This window comes from Zosterops lateralis (genome assembly GCF_965231275.1).
Source record: "Zosterops lateralis genome assembly, chromosome: Z".
Classification (NCBI taxonomy): Eukaryota; Metazoa; Chordata; class Aves; order Passeriformes; family Zosteropidae; genus Zosterops; species Zosterops lateralis.
The window spans coordinates 37,382,343-37,401,289 of record NC_139800.1 but is presented as its reverse complement, the minus strand read 5'-3'; the positions used below and the strand labels follow the sequence as shown (position 1 = coordinate 37,401,289).

The 18,947-nt window shown below is 36.0% G+C and overlaps 1 protein-coding gene across 1 annotated transcript in view; it reads left to right on the top strand.

Annotated features, from left to right (window-relative positions):
* The window catches only part of FRMD3 (FERM domain containing 3), a gene marked incomplete at its 5' end in the record, with an annotated part of 126,570 nt that overhangs the window by 46,384 nt on the left and 61,239 nt on the right, over positions 1–18,947 (top strand). The window contains one exon of the mRNA XM_083883424.1: positions 11,371–11,475. Within this exon, the coding sequence (XP_083739550.1) occupies positions 11,371–11,475 (105 nt within the window). The remainder of the gene's footprint in view (positions 1–11,370; positions 11,476–18,947) is intronic.

Genomic DNA, 18,947 nt, shown 5'->3' with positions numbered 1-18,947 from the left:
TGTTTTTTATCTGCCACTCCACAGAGTAAAATGAATACAGGTGATCCTGCTAAGCATCATCTTCTGTTTTTCTTCTTGTTTAATGGGCTTTGTGTTCAGTTGTAAGAGGCAATGTGGATGGTTAAGGGTCCACTGATCCACTGCATCCGCTGATTTTTCAAGGCTTTCTCCAAATACCAGCCACTGTGAAGTGTATCAGAAAACTTCCATTATATAAACATATAATATTCAGCCTTTTTTCTGCCAACTTTTTTTCCTTCAGTTTTAGCCAAGGGCTAAAATTTTATAAATATTTTGCCCTGAATAGATAGGAAAGAATAGACAGAATAGTATTTTTGTAAGGTCAGGAGAAGTGAGCTGTATACATTTGGTGTGTAATTCAAGGCTTTGCTTTCCATTTACTAGATGGAAAGAAAAAATTGCAGCATCCTAGGATTTATTTTGGGGGAGGCCATCTTAAAAGGGATACAAGAATAGCTACAGCTAAGAAGAAAAAAAGTATGATGAATTCCTAACTTAGTAAAAAAGGATGTATTTTAATAGTGTGTCAGTATGTTCCTCAACTGAAAAAAAAGTGTGGAAAACAGACCAATTACTGAAACAGTAAAAAGTGAGGTCAGTTTGCATTTGATCTCTGCTGAATGTGTGGGAACAGGAAGTCTGAGCACATGATGGAAAGATGAAGATGAATCTGGCACAGTAAGGGAGAAAATGAAGTCTAGTAAAGGTGAAACAATTACGAGTCTGTAAAATGTATTGCTTTATTATCTTTTTTTCTGTGGTTAATGGAATAAGTCTGTAGAGCCATCTATTTGAATTTCTATAGTGTGTTGAGTTTTTTATGATGATAGTTAAAGGAAATTTAGAAAGACTTGTTTTAAATCTGAATTCTTATAAACTGCTCCTTAAAGAGTGGAAAAAAAAAAAAAAAGACCATGGTTGTAATTTTGTGAGGTTATGATTACGAATGCAAAGGTAGTTCTGGCTATGCTATCAAATGGAGGTTTTATTTTAGGTAGTGCTAATAAGGCAGCTTGTATGTCTTTGAAGGACAGAGAGAAAGAGAGAAAGAGAGAAAGAGAGAAAGAGAGAAAGAGAGAAAGAGAGAAAGAGAGAAAGAGAGAAAGAGAGAAAGAGAGAAAGAGAGAAAGAGAGAAAGAAAGAAAGAAAGAAAGAAAGAAAGAAAGAAAGAAAGAAAGAAAGAAAGAAAGAAAGAAAGAAAGAAAGAAAGAAAGAAAGAAAGAAAATCCAGCTTTCCCTACTACAAAATATTGTGAGCTGGGAACATCTTCTTTAGCAAGGGAACAGAAACTTGTATGAGTTCCTGCCCTGATGCCAATAGCTGGCTTTTATTAAATATCATTGGGGTGCACTGGTGTAGGCTCCATGTCCAAGGAATGCTTCTGGAGGACTTCTTTCTCCAGTGTTTTCAATCTACCACTCATTTGCTCTTCTGAAGATTGAATGTCAAATCTTATAAATTTAATGCTTGTTTTCCTTCAAAACAAACATTTAACAACTGGGATTATTATGAGGGGGGAAAAGTACTGATGAAAGATTCTTTACTGGGTAATTATTTCTGACAGGGAAATAGATTTAACCATATGGGTCTATAAAGTACTAAATATATTTAACCATATGTGTCTATAAAACACTAGTTGAGCAGCTTGGAAGTAGTTTCTCATTGGGAAATTATTCCTACAGTCTGCTGAAAGAAAGTACAGGAATAAAATGCTTTGCTGAGTGGGAAATGAGCCAACATGATTCTTGACGTTACAAAATTTCTGCAGTCAAAGCACATGGGAAAAGTGATTAAGCATACTGAAATATTACCAAAGGTGGATAGAAATGAATTAGTTACCTGAGGCAGGTAAGCAAGATGCGTAGTTGAAAAAAATGTGTATTAGTGGATTCTAAATAAGTAGGAGGTCTTTGTGTTTATTCTCACACTCTTCCATAAAGTTTTTTTTAAATGCACAGTAGGCATTATGACAAGCGTCCTCTGAGGCGTAATGATATAATTATATGGTGTGTCTGTCTGACAGTTCAAGTGCATACCATAGTGAGGATTCCTCAGCTAACCAGAAGTTTTTATCTAGGTCTTTATCACTTCAGATTAATGTGTGAGTTGCATTTTCAGCTGGGTCACTGAGAGCCGATGACTTTGTCAGCATGATTGAGGGTCTTGTCTATCAGGAGATATTATTTGTGAGTTGCAGCACTTGTGATTGGGTGTGCTCCAGAGATGATATTTGCCAGATCAATGACTACACAACTGGGTTTATGATTCTGGAATAATCCACATAGTGATGGATCAAATTTCTGTAATATCTACTTGTATATTCTGTACATTATATAAGCTATTAGCCTTTCACATCACTCTAATACCTTTCCAAATGGGCGTTATTTCATCCTCTTTAGGGAATATGTTCCGTGATCGTACTTTTCTTCCTCCATTCCTCCCACCAATGCATGCAGATCCTATATCATGCTTGCAGGTATTCATGATATGTTTCCTCACGCGAGGCAACCAACATGCAGGGATAACCCCAAGCTGTGAGGGGCTTGAGGGGGACCAGCTGAGGTGCTGCTCTCAGTGCTTGCAGGGGTTCCCTAGCTCTACTCATGGCTTCTTTCAAGCCACCCTTCTCTCCCACTTGGTGTGGAAGCAAAGGCGTGTTTGCTCCTGCATGACCCTTACCATGGATATGGCTCAATATGTTCAGCTGAGCCCTGGAATGTGCTCCTGAAGGGGCATTCTCACAGCAAGTCCAGCTGTCTGTTTTTGTGTGGGCAGCATAAGTGAGGTGTGTCATACCATGCTGAGTCTCTCTTTCTCCTGTGCTCAGGGAAGTGTCTTGTCTGGCTAGAATTTTTTGGTTGCTTTTCTTTTTTAAAAACATTTCTTGTAAAATAAGGGCAGACTTCTTTTCCATGCATCTGCTGGAAAAGATGTATTTAAAGAATGGTACTTGGACTTGTACCTGATATATACTGATTTTTCTTTGTCTTTTGAAACTACTGAGAAGATTCAGGCTAAAGGAGGATTGTTGACCATCACCTGTACTGGGGGACATTAGGTATTTTTATTGAAATCCTGGTTTGCCATTTTTGTTGGTTTGTAGGTGGACTGGTTTGTAGAGGACTCATTCTTGAAATCTCTAATCCACTTTCTTAGATGTGGTATGATGTCAAGAATGAAAGAGGGAAAGCAGAGTCAGGTTTGCTGAACAATGTGGGATACTGTATAAATGATAGATTTGTTGACAGAAGGACTCAATCCCTTTTAAGAAATCAATAGTGCCTCAGATGGCATCACAAATGCTGCACTAGTGGAAGCTGTTACGAGAAGAGAGCAGTTAATGCTGCAAGCCTTCTGGGAGGCTGACACTTCAGGGACACAAAACCTAAATGGCTAAGTGATGCCCATGTGCAGAGAAAAAAGAGCATGAGCCCTGTAAATGAATATTGCATTTGTGGTTTCCTCAGCACTTGCCGACCAGACTGGTGGAGACTTTTAAGAACTGCAGTATGCAAACTATAAATATTTATTTTTATTATTTATAACTTACCATGAGTCATTTACCTGCAGAATATCACTGAGGTCAAGAACTGATTGTGTGAAAGCTGTTACCTGTCTTCTTTGCTGCTGTCCAGGTTTTACTCTGTAGTAGAATATACTTTTCCATAGTATATTGCTTTTATGTATATATATTTTCCATAGTACTTTGCTTTTAGAATAGTTTTCATTGCATGGGACTGGCATTGTGGAATTTTTTCTGTGGTGTAATTTTCTCCTTTTCCTCTTAATTTATTACTATTTGATCATTATCCTCATACAATAACCTCTAATTTAAGAGAGCATAAAATTATGCTGTCTTATGAACAAGTCTGTCCATCTGTGGCAAATGAATAGTGTAAATTAAAGAAAAATTAACCTCAAATGAGGTTTGTTTTCCAAACAAGTTAGCACATAAGAGAAATTTGAAAAGCATGTTTCTGACCTCACTGTAGCAGTTAGTTCTGGGTAAATTTTCAATGCTGTGTGCATTTAGCCATGCAGTTTTATTTAAGATTAATAGAACTTTCTCTGGTACTTTCATACATACAACCTTGAAATTGCTCTTCCCTTATTTATCTTCTTGTCAACATAGACATTATTCTTTTTTCTTTCCTTTCTCCTTTATTTTTTAGATGTATTTGTAAACTTCTTACTCAAAATAAACTATAAATAAAGACTAGTTTATGGGGTTTTTTTCTCTTTAGTTCCCTTTATTAGTATCTATAGCTTTGGGCTCAACTGATAATTAAAAGTTTAGAAATTGGAATTTAAGGACTGATATATTTGTAAAAGTTATGTTCTTTAAGACCCATTGCAGGTTACCTAATGAATTCTAAACCCAGAGGAGTATGTGTAGTTTGTGTCTCAGACATAAAGTATTTATCACTACTGATTGGTAAATTCCCAATGAAATAAGATGGGCATTAGTTCTTTAATGTTTTCTATCATCTATTCACATATTTTATACATAATAAAATGTATTAAATGACAGATTTAAAGATTCCTCCTTCCCTAGATTCTAGAATTAGATAATATTGATATAAATGATTTTAATTAATATAGAAATATTTACCAGTATATAGAACAAAATATATACTTTGCAAGACATAATTAATATAAAATAATGTGCAGAAGAGGACTGTCATAATTAAGTAAATGCAAGCTAATTTATCATGTTTTGTGCCTTTCATTAAAAATCATTGGCCCTATTTTTTGCTTTGTTTTAGGTTTGTAGAAATATAATTAATTCTTCACTGTTAGCAGAAGAAAAATCTGTGATAAATACTTTGTTTCTAAAATAAAATCTTCCATTTTCAATTTGTTAATTTTCTTTCAGCAAAAATTTGTTGCCTTTTCTATTTTGGAACTTAAACTACAATAAAAGAAGTAAGTTATAACTGGCTCTTCTTACAAGTGAGAAAATTTTGCAGTTAAATGTTATATATTGGACTAGACTTCCAGTGTATTTTCAAACAGTATAAAATACAGTACAATCCTGATTATGGAAGGAAGGAATTCCTTTGAAAGACTTATACCATTTTAGAAAGGAATGAAACAGGCATGAAACAGGCATGCTTTTATTGTTATATAAAGGCATTATTCAATTTTCTGTTCGCGTGAAGCATTTTCATATATTCCTCTTGTTTCCAAAGAAGGAACAAAAAATAGCAAATTGCTTGTCTGTGAATCTGTCTTGTCAGTTCTTGCTGTCATTTGTAGTCTCAGTGAATCCATAAATCCAAAAAGCCATAAGAAATTTGCAGAAAGCACTGGAGTTTGTCAGGGTTAGGACTGGCCCAGTTTTGCCATGTTGGAGTTGAATCTATTCCATCTCACTCACTTTGGTTGCTGCAGAATGAGGGTTCTGTTCCAGATTCTGTTATTCAGGCAAGACTTAAAAATTGAAGTAGAAGATACTGAGAAATTCGGGCATGCCTAGTTGTCTTTCTTCTCTGTGCCTTTTGTTCTTCCTCCCTATTCAGCTTCAAAGGGTTGATATTAAATGAGTCCCATTCCAGGGCACATACCAGTCCAGTGATGCCTAATGAACTTTTTTTGCTGTGTCACTGGAGACAAATGCAAAGGTGTATCAAAATGATAGCTGTATCAAAATGGACATGAAATATCCTTTCACAGCCATATTTTGGTGTACGAGAGCTGGCCCCTACTGAACTATTCCATTGTTGCTGGAATGGAAGACGTGTGCCTTTTGAGATTCAAGTAATTTCTCTCATGAAAAGCCTAGAAGAAATATTATGTTATCACTGGTAGAGGATGTCCAAAGAAAAGTCAAAAACTGAGATGTGGCATTCAAAGATGCAGTTTAGCTCTGTTGCTTTTTATAATTATTGTTATGTATGGCCCACAGAACTATTTCTCAATTTTTCTGACTGGGTTAATTTTCATTCTATGGTCCTCTCATGATTGTTCTTCAACACATGTATTTAATACTTATTCTTTTACATGCACAGAACTTCAAAATATGTTGCAGAAAAAATGTGTTGTAGAAAACTAGCATACAAAATCAAACAGTACACTTATCTTGCCTGAGAGTCTGCCTTCCCATTAATTTTGGCAGAAATGATGGTTTCATTGCTCTTTGTTTATTGTGTTAATGGTGTTTTGGTTGGTTTGGTTTTTTTGTTTTGCTTGTTTGGGTTTTTTTGTGTGTGGCTTTGTGCTTAAGTAAGCACTTAAGTATGTGAACAGCTTTACACACAGGGTCACTGTTGGGAGCTGTTCACACAAGTAAAGACACTTATGGGATGAGGATTGAAATCCCTGGTACAAATAAATTCTGTGTTTATGACTCTGCACATTTCTTAATAATGTCAGTGGCTTCCTGACAGAGATAAGCGCAGCTGGCAGGACTTCAGTAGTTAGATAACAGAGCAGAAACATTGTATTTAATCTGCTTGTAATTCTTGCTCTTCCTTGTGAAGACATTCAGAAAAATAGACACAGAGCTCCACAGTGAAGCAAATGTGAATGGGGAAAATATTTCACTGAATGTAAGATCCTAAACTGCTATAAGTAGTTTTTCTCTCACTTTCACATTTGTGGAGCAGTTGCAAAGGTTTTGTGGTCTCATTTTACATCATTGGAAAATTGTAAATTGGTAGAACAAGTTACACTCTGCCTTGCTTTTTAAGTTGCATCAACATAGTTGAAATAAAATAAGAAAACCCCAATGCAAACATGAGATGGGGATAGTAACTGCTCAAGAGAGACAAAGATTGTTGTTTGGATTACTTTCTGTATATCAGAGAAATTACCAAGGAATTAGGTTACTCAGTCATAAATTTGCAGAATTGCAGAAAGAGAAGCTGTAATAAGAGTGCCTGGTAGGGAAAATTAAGCATTTCTCCAGTTTCTTACTCAGTTCCTGGAGCTGAGGAGCAAAATGAGGTTGCCCTGTGAGTCCATCAATGGAAGACTCTGTGTGATGATATTTTCATATCTTGTTGGAGTAGAGAACATCTCCTGTTTTGCTTAATTCTTTTGCCAAAGCTGCAAATTTAGTTTGATCGCATTTGTGTCCATAGAAACGAGAACTTTTGATCCAGCTTAAAAAGCAGTGTTTAACAATTATTTGCAGACTGACCTTGTGTGTTGGGGGATTTTGTCATTTACATGGTATTATATCTGTTGCATATGTGCTGTGGTTTGTTGTGGGATTTTAGCAGTATTAAGGTCAGATATTCAAATACTGCCTTAGGAAAAACATACTAATCTTGTCTGTGCCTATTATCTAAATAAATCAGAAAGCCATTCTTTAAATTATTTATAGAAATATCCAAATTTTTGTTTTGAGTGTATTGAATATCTACATTATAGCAGTTTATTCAAAGCCAGTGCATGGGTTACAAAAATCTGAACGAAAATATTTCTCATTTGAGAAAGACAGATATATTTGAATGAATAGACTTAGAAAAAAGTGGCTTAAATAATGTTATTATTTCATTGAAAACAATGTATTGATTACAATCCAGGACATTTTCAAATCTCTAACTTACAGACTTTTCTGACTCTTGTTTCTGCCTGCATGTATCTTCTTTAATGAAAAATAATTGGAGTTATCTGAGTGAACTGTGTTATAATTCTCAAATATTTGACCTGTCAAAATTTTAAATGTATGGCTTGATTTTTACTTTGAGATTACTGCTGTTTGGCTGAAATCCTTCTGTAGTGTTTGAAATGGCTTTCTATATTATGTAATATTTTCATGTTCTGACAACCATTCTAAAATGTAATATAAAATTATTTTTCCGAATTGCTGCAAAGTTCTTTTTTTGCATAGAAGGGTTAAGGGATTGTCTTTGTTTGTTTGGGTTTTTTTTGTTTGTTTTCTTTTTTTTTTAAGGATCACTTAATTGGAAAGCTGTATGACAAGTGACTGAAATATCAGGCAATGTTTTATATTCATTATTCTCTGACCCAAATCCATTCCTTTGCTCTTTTGTGGATGACTAGCTGTTCTTAATTTATGTTATTCAGATTCTTTCACAAATCAGAATAAAATTTGATTTTAATATATTCTTTTGTAGCATGGTAATATGTAGTTATGTGTAAGAAAAAGATGTTTAGACTCTAAAGCTCAGAAGAATTTGAAGCATTGCTAGAGAAATGTAGAAAATGTTTATGTATGCTGTTTGCAGAAAATAGAATTAATCACCATTGCCCATCCTTCTTGTCATACATGGCGAATTAAGACGTGATGTACTGTGTGCCACATCAAGTACTTTCCTCTGTGTATCAGTTAAGATCTGTGTTTTTTCAAAAATTTCAGGTGTCTAGAAGGCTTTAATAACATTTACAATTTCATAGGAGGACTCTCACTACATTATGCGTGTGGTGAATTTGCCCACTTTTGTTCATCTCAAATATTTTTTTAAATTTAATGAACTGAAGAGTGTATACTAACCAAGGATGAAGCTATTAACTAGTCCCTTTATTTGTCGATGGAAGGCTAAAAATTGCTAGAGCATGAATCTAGCTTGGAGGCTTTTTGCTCTTTTTCGTTTGGTTTGTTCCCATCATCTATTTTCCAAGGAAGAAAACTAGGGCATCAGTTCCTTTTAGAAACAGAATGTTGTTACTGGATTTATAAACATTATGTGTGCTGTACCCTTTCATCAGTTTCTTCAGGAACTCAGAAATTTGTGATTATTTAGGTGACTGAAGCAAGGGGCTTCTAAAATTCCTAGATTAGAATGTAAACCTCTAGTAGTTTGTTGTAGGAAATTCTATTACTGACGGTTCTTCCAGTAACACCCTCTAATACTGTCACATAAAAGTATGGATAATCTGGTTTCCTCATTTCCAATGTTTTAAAAAATGGATTTCGTTTGTACACTGTTGCTGGTAAAATCTATTTTCATGTTTGATTGCACCTGAGTCATCTAATAGCTGTTATTTCCCAGTCCTATTTAATTTGCTGTAGATTCATTTGAAACTGTATGCAACTTAAATGTCACATCTGTGTTTATAATTTTTCCTACTGCCTTTGTAATGAAATGTCATAATGCAATTTTGTCAATATTTCAATGGTCTCTCACAGTCACAAAACTTTCCAGAGGCTTACAAAATTTTAAGTTAGAAAGCAGTTAATTGAAATATGACTGCATAAGGGTAGACCTTTTTTTGGTCACCTACAGGGAGAGTAACAATTTTCCTTTTCTATTTTTCAGTCTTTGATAGGACTTCTCCTTTTGAGGAAAGTGTTCTCTATGTTATCTCCAGAATGCCCATACTTGTAACTGGATACAGCACAAAATAGTGTCAGTGAATACGTTAACCACTCCTAACAGTAAACAAGTTGATTTTTTAATGTCTTTTTAATGTCTTGAGGCTGGAAGGAAACAATTATAGAAGGAAACCTGTTGCATTCTGTTTACATGGAAAAAGGTAAAAATGCAGGGTGCAAAGCATGAGCATGAGCTGAAGAGACAAATTGTGTTAACATCCTTTGACAATGGCTGTTTAAAAATAGGAAAACAAATTATGGAAGCACCATGTACAGACAAGGCAGAGATATCTCCAGGCAAGTCGGAATGTGTGTAAGAGTATAGGACTCAAATTTATAGGAGATAGAAGGTGGAGACAGATAAGAGTAGGGGAAGCAAGTGGCTTACACAGCTAGCATTTGAAACAGAGGCATGCACATCAAGGAAAAGGAAATCTATAGAGAAATGAGCAATTCCATTGTGTCTGGAAGTGAATTTGGGAGGAGAGGAGAGGAGGTCCCCATGGCAGGCAAGGTTATGTCCTCAGGAGCCTCAGCATATAGAAAGGTAACACATCTCACTGTCATGGCCTCAACTGAGGGTGCCTTTTATCCATCATCTGTTGGTTGAGTGGTGGAAACCAAAACACAAGCAACTGAATCTACATGAGAATTCTTTATTAATAGTAAAGATAAGAGAACAAAAAATTAGTTTACAGATTGTATTATTTTCTAACTCCCCAGTCTTGAATCATGTCTCATTTTTCCTGTGGGAAGCAGTAGGTCTCACCAGACAATGGTGGTGCCTGGGCCATTGCTTCCTCTGCCCTTTAGAGTATGACCTCCAACAGGCCATGGTACTGGTTTTGGCTCAGCTGCTTCTGTGCCAAATGAGGATGATAGCAATACCCAGGTTTGTAAACTACCATGAGTTATATTGGTGCAATCCCGTCAATTTTGCTTGCCATGCTCTTTATGGCTTAAATTGCCTCTTAACTTCTCAAAAAAAGTTTGAACAAGGCATAGCATTAAAGTTTTCAGGGAGTAGTTTGGAGAAAAACAATTAGGTATTATTTTTACATAACATGATTTCATGTCCTGTGTAATTTCTATTCAGTAGACATTGAAGAGCTAAATTCAAATTGTTTCATGCCAGCAAAGGGTAGAGAGTCACTACCTGGTCCACAGCAGAGATGTCTCAGTGCAGGACCAGGGTAGACACATAGAGGGAGAAAAATGCAGAGACCTGACACCACTGTGTAGGGAAGCACCTTTGTCTGTTTGCAGTGAACTGTTTAGCCCCATGAACAACTTTAGCTCCATGCTAATATTGACACAAATCACATTTCAGAAAAATACCCAAGATGAAACTTCACATTAGCTGGATCAGAAGAAATGTGAAAACTCATGTAGGATCTCCATATTAGGCATCAAATAAAGGAGAATAGATACATACTCTTGAGATTGAGGAAAATAGAAAGAAAGAATGAGATTGTTAGCTAAACATCATATGTAACACTAAGATTTGATAAGGGCATAGTTATCCAGTGACAACACAAAGATGAAAACCTCTCTTTCAGTCATTTGGGCATTTGTTCTTTCTACTGTAGCTCTGACTTAGTTGAGGGAATTAAGGATCAGATCTCTCTTGCTGTGGGCACTGTGTAGTGATCCAGTAGAATACTCACATTCAGATCTGCTTACAAATTTGGGGGATTAAAACAAAACCCAGAGTGTTTTGAAATTTTATATGTAAATGAATATCTGTTATGCCATTATTGCATCCATGGAAATATGATTGCTAGTAGTATATTAAGTCTTAAAATTTGTAGCCATTAAAGCAACATGAGTTTTCCTGAGGTAGGAGTAGTAATGATATTTTCTTAACCAATCTGTGAATATGTAGGGAGTGTATTGATCATTAATCTCTTGAATCTTTTAGAGAAGATAAATGGTTAAATCCTTGTCCTCATCTGAATAACAACAAATTTCATGTGCCATTTTCCTTGACACTTTGCATAGATTTGTAGACAGCAAATTCAGAATACTTAACATAATGTATAATTTTTTTATCGTTTTACAGAGGGAAACCAAAGGTCAGTTTCTTATAGATCACATCTGCAACTATTACAGCTTGCTGGAAAAAGACTATTTTGGCATTCGATATGTTGACCCTGAGAAGCAGAGGGTATGTATATAATCTCTGACTAAATTTGCTTTTAAGTAAAGTTAATTGATTTTTTTTTAATAAGCATGTAAGTTCTAATGCAAAGTTATGTATCTCTGAGTATTTGTGCTTGAGATATAATCCGTAGAGTTTCCTAAAGTGGCATTATTAAATTAATTTCCCCCTCACTTCATGCATTATTATTATTATGTTATGATATTATATTATGATATATTCTGATTTGTGCAGTTCTGGGCACTTAAATTAGAAAAGAATCTATAGGCATGACTCAGAGTTGGGACAGTGCAGCTCCAGGTTCTGACAGTGCACTGCAATTTGGGGTTTTTAGTTTTCTCTTAGTGTATGATTTTGGGATATGTAAGAAGAAATCCCATTATGTTTATCAGGTAAAAGCAGTCATTCTATCTCACCCATAACAGGCTTCATGGATTTAAAATCTGTAATACAGAAAAACAGATGTGATATTTCAAGGCTCGTGGGGTTCTTCAGGTTGGTCCTCCCTATAAGCATCTTTGCATTTCTGCAATAAAATTCTCAGGCCTGTGCTATAGGCATTTTTGTGTACAGTAATTAGTCATCTTTCCTAGGTGTTGGGTGGTTCTGCAGGTTGTATTTTATAGGTGATTTGCTACTGCTACCCCCTGCATGGCTTCAGATGCCTTTTCCTGTATGACAGTAGTAGTAAATGATGAACACAGGAAGCAGAAGTCCTCAGACACTGAAATTCAGAAGTGCTTCTTCACCATATTGGCCAGGTGGTCTCAATATTAAGACTTAGATATGTGACTTTAAATATCTTGGGTAAATATAATGGCATTAATCTCTGGAAACAATTACCAGTTTAAAGCTGCTGTGATTGAAGAGAGAAAAAATAATTTGCCTGGATATCTCTTGCTATACCTTAATTAGTTTTGTCAAAAATCATTGTAATTGGGGTATCACCATCAGCTCAATCTTATAAAATTAAAAAAACTTTGTAAACTACACCAAATAATTTCCATGTCATCCACTTTTAAAGTAAAAATAATTACCAGTTGTTCTGGCCTGTGCTCTTAATTCTTCACAATCATAAAAATTATAGAGATATTGACCTGTTTGGAATTGATAGGAAAATTAGGTGGAGCACTGGATTGGGCTACAATTAAGAAAGACTTAATAAACACTTACTTCTGTTGAGCATTGCTGACAGTCACTTTAAAAAGCTACAGAAATGTTATTTTACTTAATGGAAATAAAGAAGGTCTTTTAAGTAAAACCCTTATTTTTTGTTGTAATACTTTAAAACAGTGGTGCTTCAGAAAAAAATCCAAAACCCCAAACCCATTGTGGTGCCCATTATATCATACCAAATGCAGTTACCATGTTTTGAAGAGCTGTTAGCTATACTGTTAGCTAAATTCCTTGCAGTCTCTTACCCATCTTGACTATACAGTTGTTGTTTTACATTTCACAATTTAGCTAATTTAATGTTAAATTTATGGAAGATTACACAGAAGCTAAAATTTTCTCTTGCTTAGCAGCACAAGACAATATGAGAAAAAAAAATGTTCTTACCTAAAAGGTCTTGTGCTTTCATTTCGCTTTGTATCCCACAACTAGAGAATGTTGTTGCCACTACCTGTAGCATGGTAGCTTGTAGCAACTGGTCCACTCTTCAACTGGATTTTGTTAAACACACTTGCCAAACCTATATTTTTCATAAGTGCAGTTTTAAGTGCTGATCTGCAATTGCTCTCACTGTTTTCAAGCATATCGATAACATCTCTAACTGGGCATTGTTTCTTTATTTTAAATTCTGTCACTAATTCAGATATGATCTATAAGATATGATTTATTCTTTAATTTATTCACTAATTCAGATATAGTTAATTCTTTGTACAGACTTAAATGCTTTGTTGAGTGGAAAGCAACCTACATTCTTCTTTTACGTTACAATTCATCAGAATAAGCTATTTATGTATTAAGTAACTTATATTGTCATTAACATCTTCCTGGAAGTCCAAGAATTCCTTACTTCTGCACCCCAGCAATGACGTGAATGTATAACCCAGACATGCCCTCACAGCTTCAGGCTTTGCCACCTCATGGTTACTGCAAAAAGTTAACTCTGTCCTGGCCAAAAGCAGGATAGCTCAGTAAAAAAACTAAGGAAATTACAGTCTTGAATTTATGAGGTATGTGACAGTTTTCCTCACTGTTTTTTATTACAGCAGTTGTGAATTTAGATGCCTGGAATTCATCTAACAAAAAACCATCAGTAATTGTCTAGGTATATGGTTAAAGAGGTATGCTATAGCAGGTATAGGATATGGAGGAATCACAGGAGAAATGTTGTATGATTGTAGCCACCGTACAGATAACAGTACCTTATAGTTCCATAAAAGAAATTTTCAAAGCTCAGCAGAATAATTTGGTAGAGGAAATTTCCAAGACTCAATGGAATTCTTACAGATTCCTTCAAAGAGAAAGGGAGAAATATTTTCTTCAGTACATTATTAGGGCTTGATGAGATGTGTCACAAAACACAAACAGTAGCCCAGTAAAAATCAGTAGGTGGATTTCAGCAACAGATTCTTTCTGAATCTAAACCTTGTGGTTTGTCCAACCACAATTACTCTGAAGGAAAACGATAGTTCATGCTGTACCAGTTAATAATGTGTGTGACAATGTACTTCAGTGCCCCAGACGCAAATAAAGTGATGTGGGAAAATGAATAAAGTGTATATCAATTAGTCTGGTTTTGGTGCTGATGTGGCTATGGTAAAACACAATGCTTTGTTTGCCTCTTAGGACTGTATTTGCGAGAAGGTACTAATACCATTAGACTCTAATGAAACCTCAGCTGCTCTGATCTAGATATCGGTATTCATGAAAGATCAACTTAACTGAAGAAGAAAAGAGAGAAGGAGTATTAGAAACATGGAGTGGAGGGGTTGTTCATAAGTTGATTTTAAGAAGGGCACACCCTTGTAGTGTAGGAGACATCACAAACATGAGAATCATGAATAAGAAGGATTCTGAGAAGAGATGATCACTGCTGTGAGGCCAGTCTGGGTCTGCAGTTAGAGTCTGTTGTTGGAACCTGCACTCACAGTCCAGCTGGGTAAAAGCCTGCATTCGGAGTCTGCAAACTAATACCTGCAGTTAGAGTTTAGCAGGAAATAACCAGCAGTCAGAGGCTGCAAGGGAAACCTACAGTAGGAGCTTGCTGCAGCCAGAGTCAGTGAATAGTTGGAGTTAGGGTGGCTGAGCTGTAAAGAGGAATAAACCACGACCCTTTTCATGCTGTGATAAACAAGAAGTCTGTGTCTTGGCTCACTTCTATGCTCTAACAAGAGGGCTGCTGCAACATTTTGGTACAAGAAACAAAGGCTGGGAAGATAGATCATACATGCGTCAGAGTGTAAAATGAAAAAAGAAGAAGCAAGGCAGGTGGTTCTTGAAGGAAGTGAGAACTGCACTGTCTGAGACAGTCCTAATGAAGACAGTGGGAAAAAATATTTTATCAGGTTGGGAAATAATTTTAGGAAAATTCCCTATGATTTTATGGAAGGAGTTTATATTAAATGTTGGCAAAGATAGAGATTCAGCATCATCTTCTGACTGTTCTTTCAAACATCTTGTAATAAGACCTGAAACGAGAAAGCAGAACTTTTTTAAGGGGAGTTATTATTGATTCTGATGCACATAGCACACAATGGATGTTGTTTTGCTGAATGCCTTGGAAATGTTAATTTTATGTGTTGTAGAATTTTATATTTGACTGCATAGTCTCTGTATTTGCACAGAAAAGGCTATATCAGTGGTTCCAAAAGAAACTGCCAAAATCATGCATTTAATTCTGGCCTTTGGTAAATAATTCTTGATTGCTTTTTTGAATAGCTAAACTATATGAAATAATAGTATATTGTTATATAGCGTACCACACACGAATATATATATGAAATATTATGCAGATTTACTCCTGCTGGCATTTCTAGCAGTGATACTTGCCTCCATCTTATTAAAATCTAATTTTTTTTGTGTAAAGGTCCCACAGTTTCTCTGAAAGCTAATTTGCAGTCCTTTTGTTTTGTAATGAGGAAGCTCAAGCAGGCAAAAATACCAGCTTTAATTAATCCAAAATGTCTTCCAAATGTAGGGTATGCTACGAAAATGTAGCATTTTGACTTAGGAATATTGAAATGTTTGACTGAGTTTGGGAACTTAAAAAATTACTTGTTTCAATATTTCAGATGCTTACCTGTTTCAAGATTTATGTTTAGAAGATTCAGAATTTCTGAGTGTGTAAAAAATATAGAAAACAGAGCTAATTGTCTTATGTTAGAAAACAATTTTGAAATGTGGGAAAAAGCTAGTGTTTTTATAGGTTATTTTTTAAGTAACTAATAATATCTATTTCTTCCTTTCCCCAGCTCCACTTTTATAATAATCCTTTCCTCCCACATAAATAAACACGTGTGTATGTTTTGGGCATACTTAAACTTTTAAAAATTTTCTAGTTTTCCGTATTCTACTACAGACAAAAAAACCAAACCCAAACTCTGGAAGACACTCTTAACAGAAGGTAGCATTGTATCTTCTTTTACATCTTTGAGTCTTTGGGAAAGTAACAGTGACAACATACTTAAATTAAGTATGGTTTCATGAAGATAAGCTGCCACATTGGTTGATAGTAATTTTCCTTACTGACAGGAGGAAACTAAATAAATACGTCCTACTTTTTACACTGAAGGGCAAACCCAACCCAGGAAATCTCAAGAGAGTAAAGTGAGATACACTGTGAGAACCTAGAAACCATCATTTGGAGCTTGCACTTTAAGAGTTTCAAATAGGAACCATGCCTGGGTGAGCTGTTACCGATTCTCCTACTCAAGGAATGATTCCTGCTACCTTCTTATATACTAGATACTATTTTGAGGCCAATTGTCACACTCTCACAGTTGTGGAAATGCAGAATGGCTAATTCTGTGCCAGATACCCTGGGTTTATTGAATAGCTTTTTTGTGTTTTGGACTGGTACAAGATGAGAATAGAATGATGGAGTGACGCCGCAGTTCAGCATCTTCTTTAGAGTGGATTTCTTGTTGAAAGAGGCCATTGTTCTTGAGCACAGGGAGAGATTCAACAGAAAGATATTAGTGTGGTAAAATATAGTCTTTAAGTCTCTTCAGAAGGGTACCTCAGCAATGATATAAACTTGAAATACTTATTTCCTTTTATTTTTCATTCCCAGGGGATCAATCTGAGCATGTACTTGTGATTTTGTTTTTGAATGTGGAAGTATGAGTTGGTGGTTAGACAGAAACACCTTGGAGGTACCCGTGGGATAGGTTGGAAGTGTCATAAAAAGGCTTTGTAGGACCCTGAAGAAACTATGAAGTCTTACCTGCCACTACGGAGATGTTTGAAATTGTAATCACCCTTAAGCATTAAGATGCTTTGTCATGTGAGTGTGTTGCAGGGCTGTCTGGGAGGAGCAGAGCAGTGCAGTGGTTTTAGCTCTGTGCTTGTATGTCTGGCGGTATGAAAAGAAAGCTTTCAAATTAGCAAAACTACTCTGTGAGTACACTCCCTCTATGGAGTGTATCTGAGAGCATCCCTCAGCTGAGAGTATCCCTCAGCTGATCCTGAATGGTAGCTTTGAGTACACTGGGATTTTCTGACTTTCCCAGAGCACTGGGCCTGGTTTGGTGTTTTGATAGAAAAATGACGCTGGGTTTGTTGGCCTCCCTGCTAATTTCCCCTTAAATGACTGTCACAGATGCAATTCTCATTTTGCCTTCAAGCTTAAATATGATGAAAATTCTACACAGATATTGGGGGCTGGGAGGGGGGGGGGGTGGGTGGGGCAAGGCTGTTGTCAGATTTTATTTCATTTATTTCACTAGTAAGGGTGGGGAGACCCAATTGTATACCAAAGTATGTCACTTACAATTTACCTGGGCAGAATATTGGTTTAAGCTTACAATCTAAGAAGTTCAGCCTTGTACCAGTATTTACTAGGGAAGGAAATTGTAGCCTCTAGTCTGTTGGTAATTAATTTCTTTATCATGAAGTAGTGCTTCTGCTTTTAGTGGGAGCTATAGACAAAATGTACAGCAGTTCCTCATCAAAGATACGTTTGGAAAGGGTGAGCAAATCTTGGGTGCAGCTGATCTCTCCTTTAGCAAGAGCAGGTATTTAATATATGTTTCTAAAAATGTGTACCTAGTCCCACATGAGAGTGGGATTCCCCCTCGAGAGGGGGAATTGTTGGAACTGAAAAAGCAGAGGATTTTCACAGCATTGTAATAAGCTTATATAGACAGGGGTTTGAAACAGAGTTCAGTTTTAGGCCTTGAAATATTTACAGCATAGAAAGTTTCTGAGCCGCAAAAAATATAAAACAAGCAACTATTGTATGCTGTGAGGTACATGTGTAGTGTTTATTGATTAGCTTAAGTAGGTGCTTGTAAATTTTAGCATTAGCCTATTGGCTAAAAAACTTTTAAAAGGCCTTGTAACAAAGAGAACTTTGGCTTCTGTTAATGTCTCCACCGTAACTGAGATGGAAAATGGAATAAAAAACTTGTGGAACGCCTCTCAGTTGCGCTATCCCGTTATTGGAGATTAGATCCAACAGTGAAGATTGGCAGAAAGACACATCAGATAACTTGCAACCTCAGTTTAATGAAGTTATGTTTTTGTATAAGGAGCTGTAATACTCCATACAGTTAGGAGAAGAGATCAGTCTGAGAGATCTCCAGTCTCTGTTAAGGGGTAGAACAAAAGTATTATGGGAAGAACCCTAGAGAGACTGAGCCATAGGTTAATAATAATCTTAATCCTTATCCATGCATCTGCTCCAGAACAGCATTATCACAAAAGTTATTGCATTTGTGTGAACTCTTGCTGCAACACTGCTTGCTGTGCACAGTTCAGGTCATGCTGATTCAAAAAAAAATTATAGTAGAACTGGAAAAAGGAACAAAGGAGGCTGTGAGAATTATATCTAATAGAAATGGATTTCATCCAAAGATGGATTAGACAAGAATAATACAGCTAGGGAAAGAGGCAAGTGAGAGAGAGAAAGAGAGAGTTAGAGAGTAAGCAAAAGTGAATGAGAGAGAAAGATATGATGTAAATTATCTTGAAGAAGGTGAACAGGGAAAAGTTGCCCTCTAGTTCTCAGAACTGAAACACTCCAAAGTAAACTAAGTATAAAGTCACCGGTATTGAGAAATAGTTTTTAGAAAACCGTGGGCAGTAATAAAATTGTAGCTGTCATGAATTTGAAAGAAGTGTTAGAAATGGGAGTTTGGACAAACTGGTAAAAGCCTGCAAAGATTTACAAGCAAATTTTAATGGAGTCTGGCTGGAAAAAGCCCATTGAGCACAGTGGGAGCTACTGCTCTTGTCCTTTTTTCTAAATTCTTGCCTCAAACGGTTTTCAGAGATTAAGTGCTGAGTTAAATGGCAGCTTGCTTTTA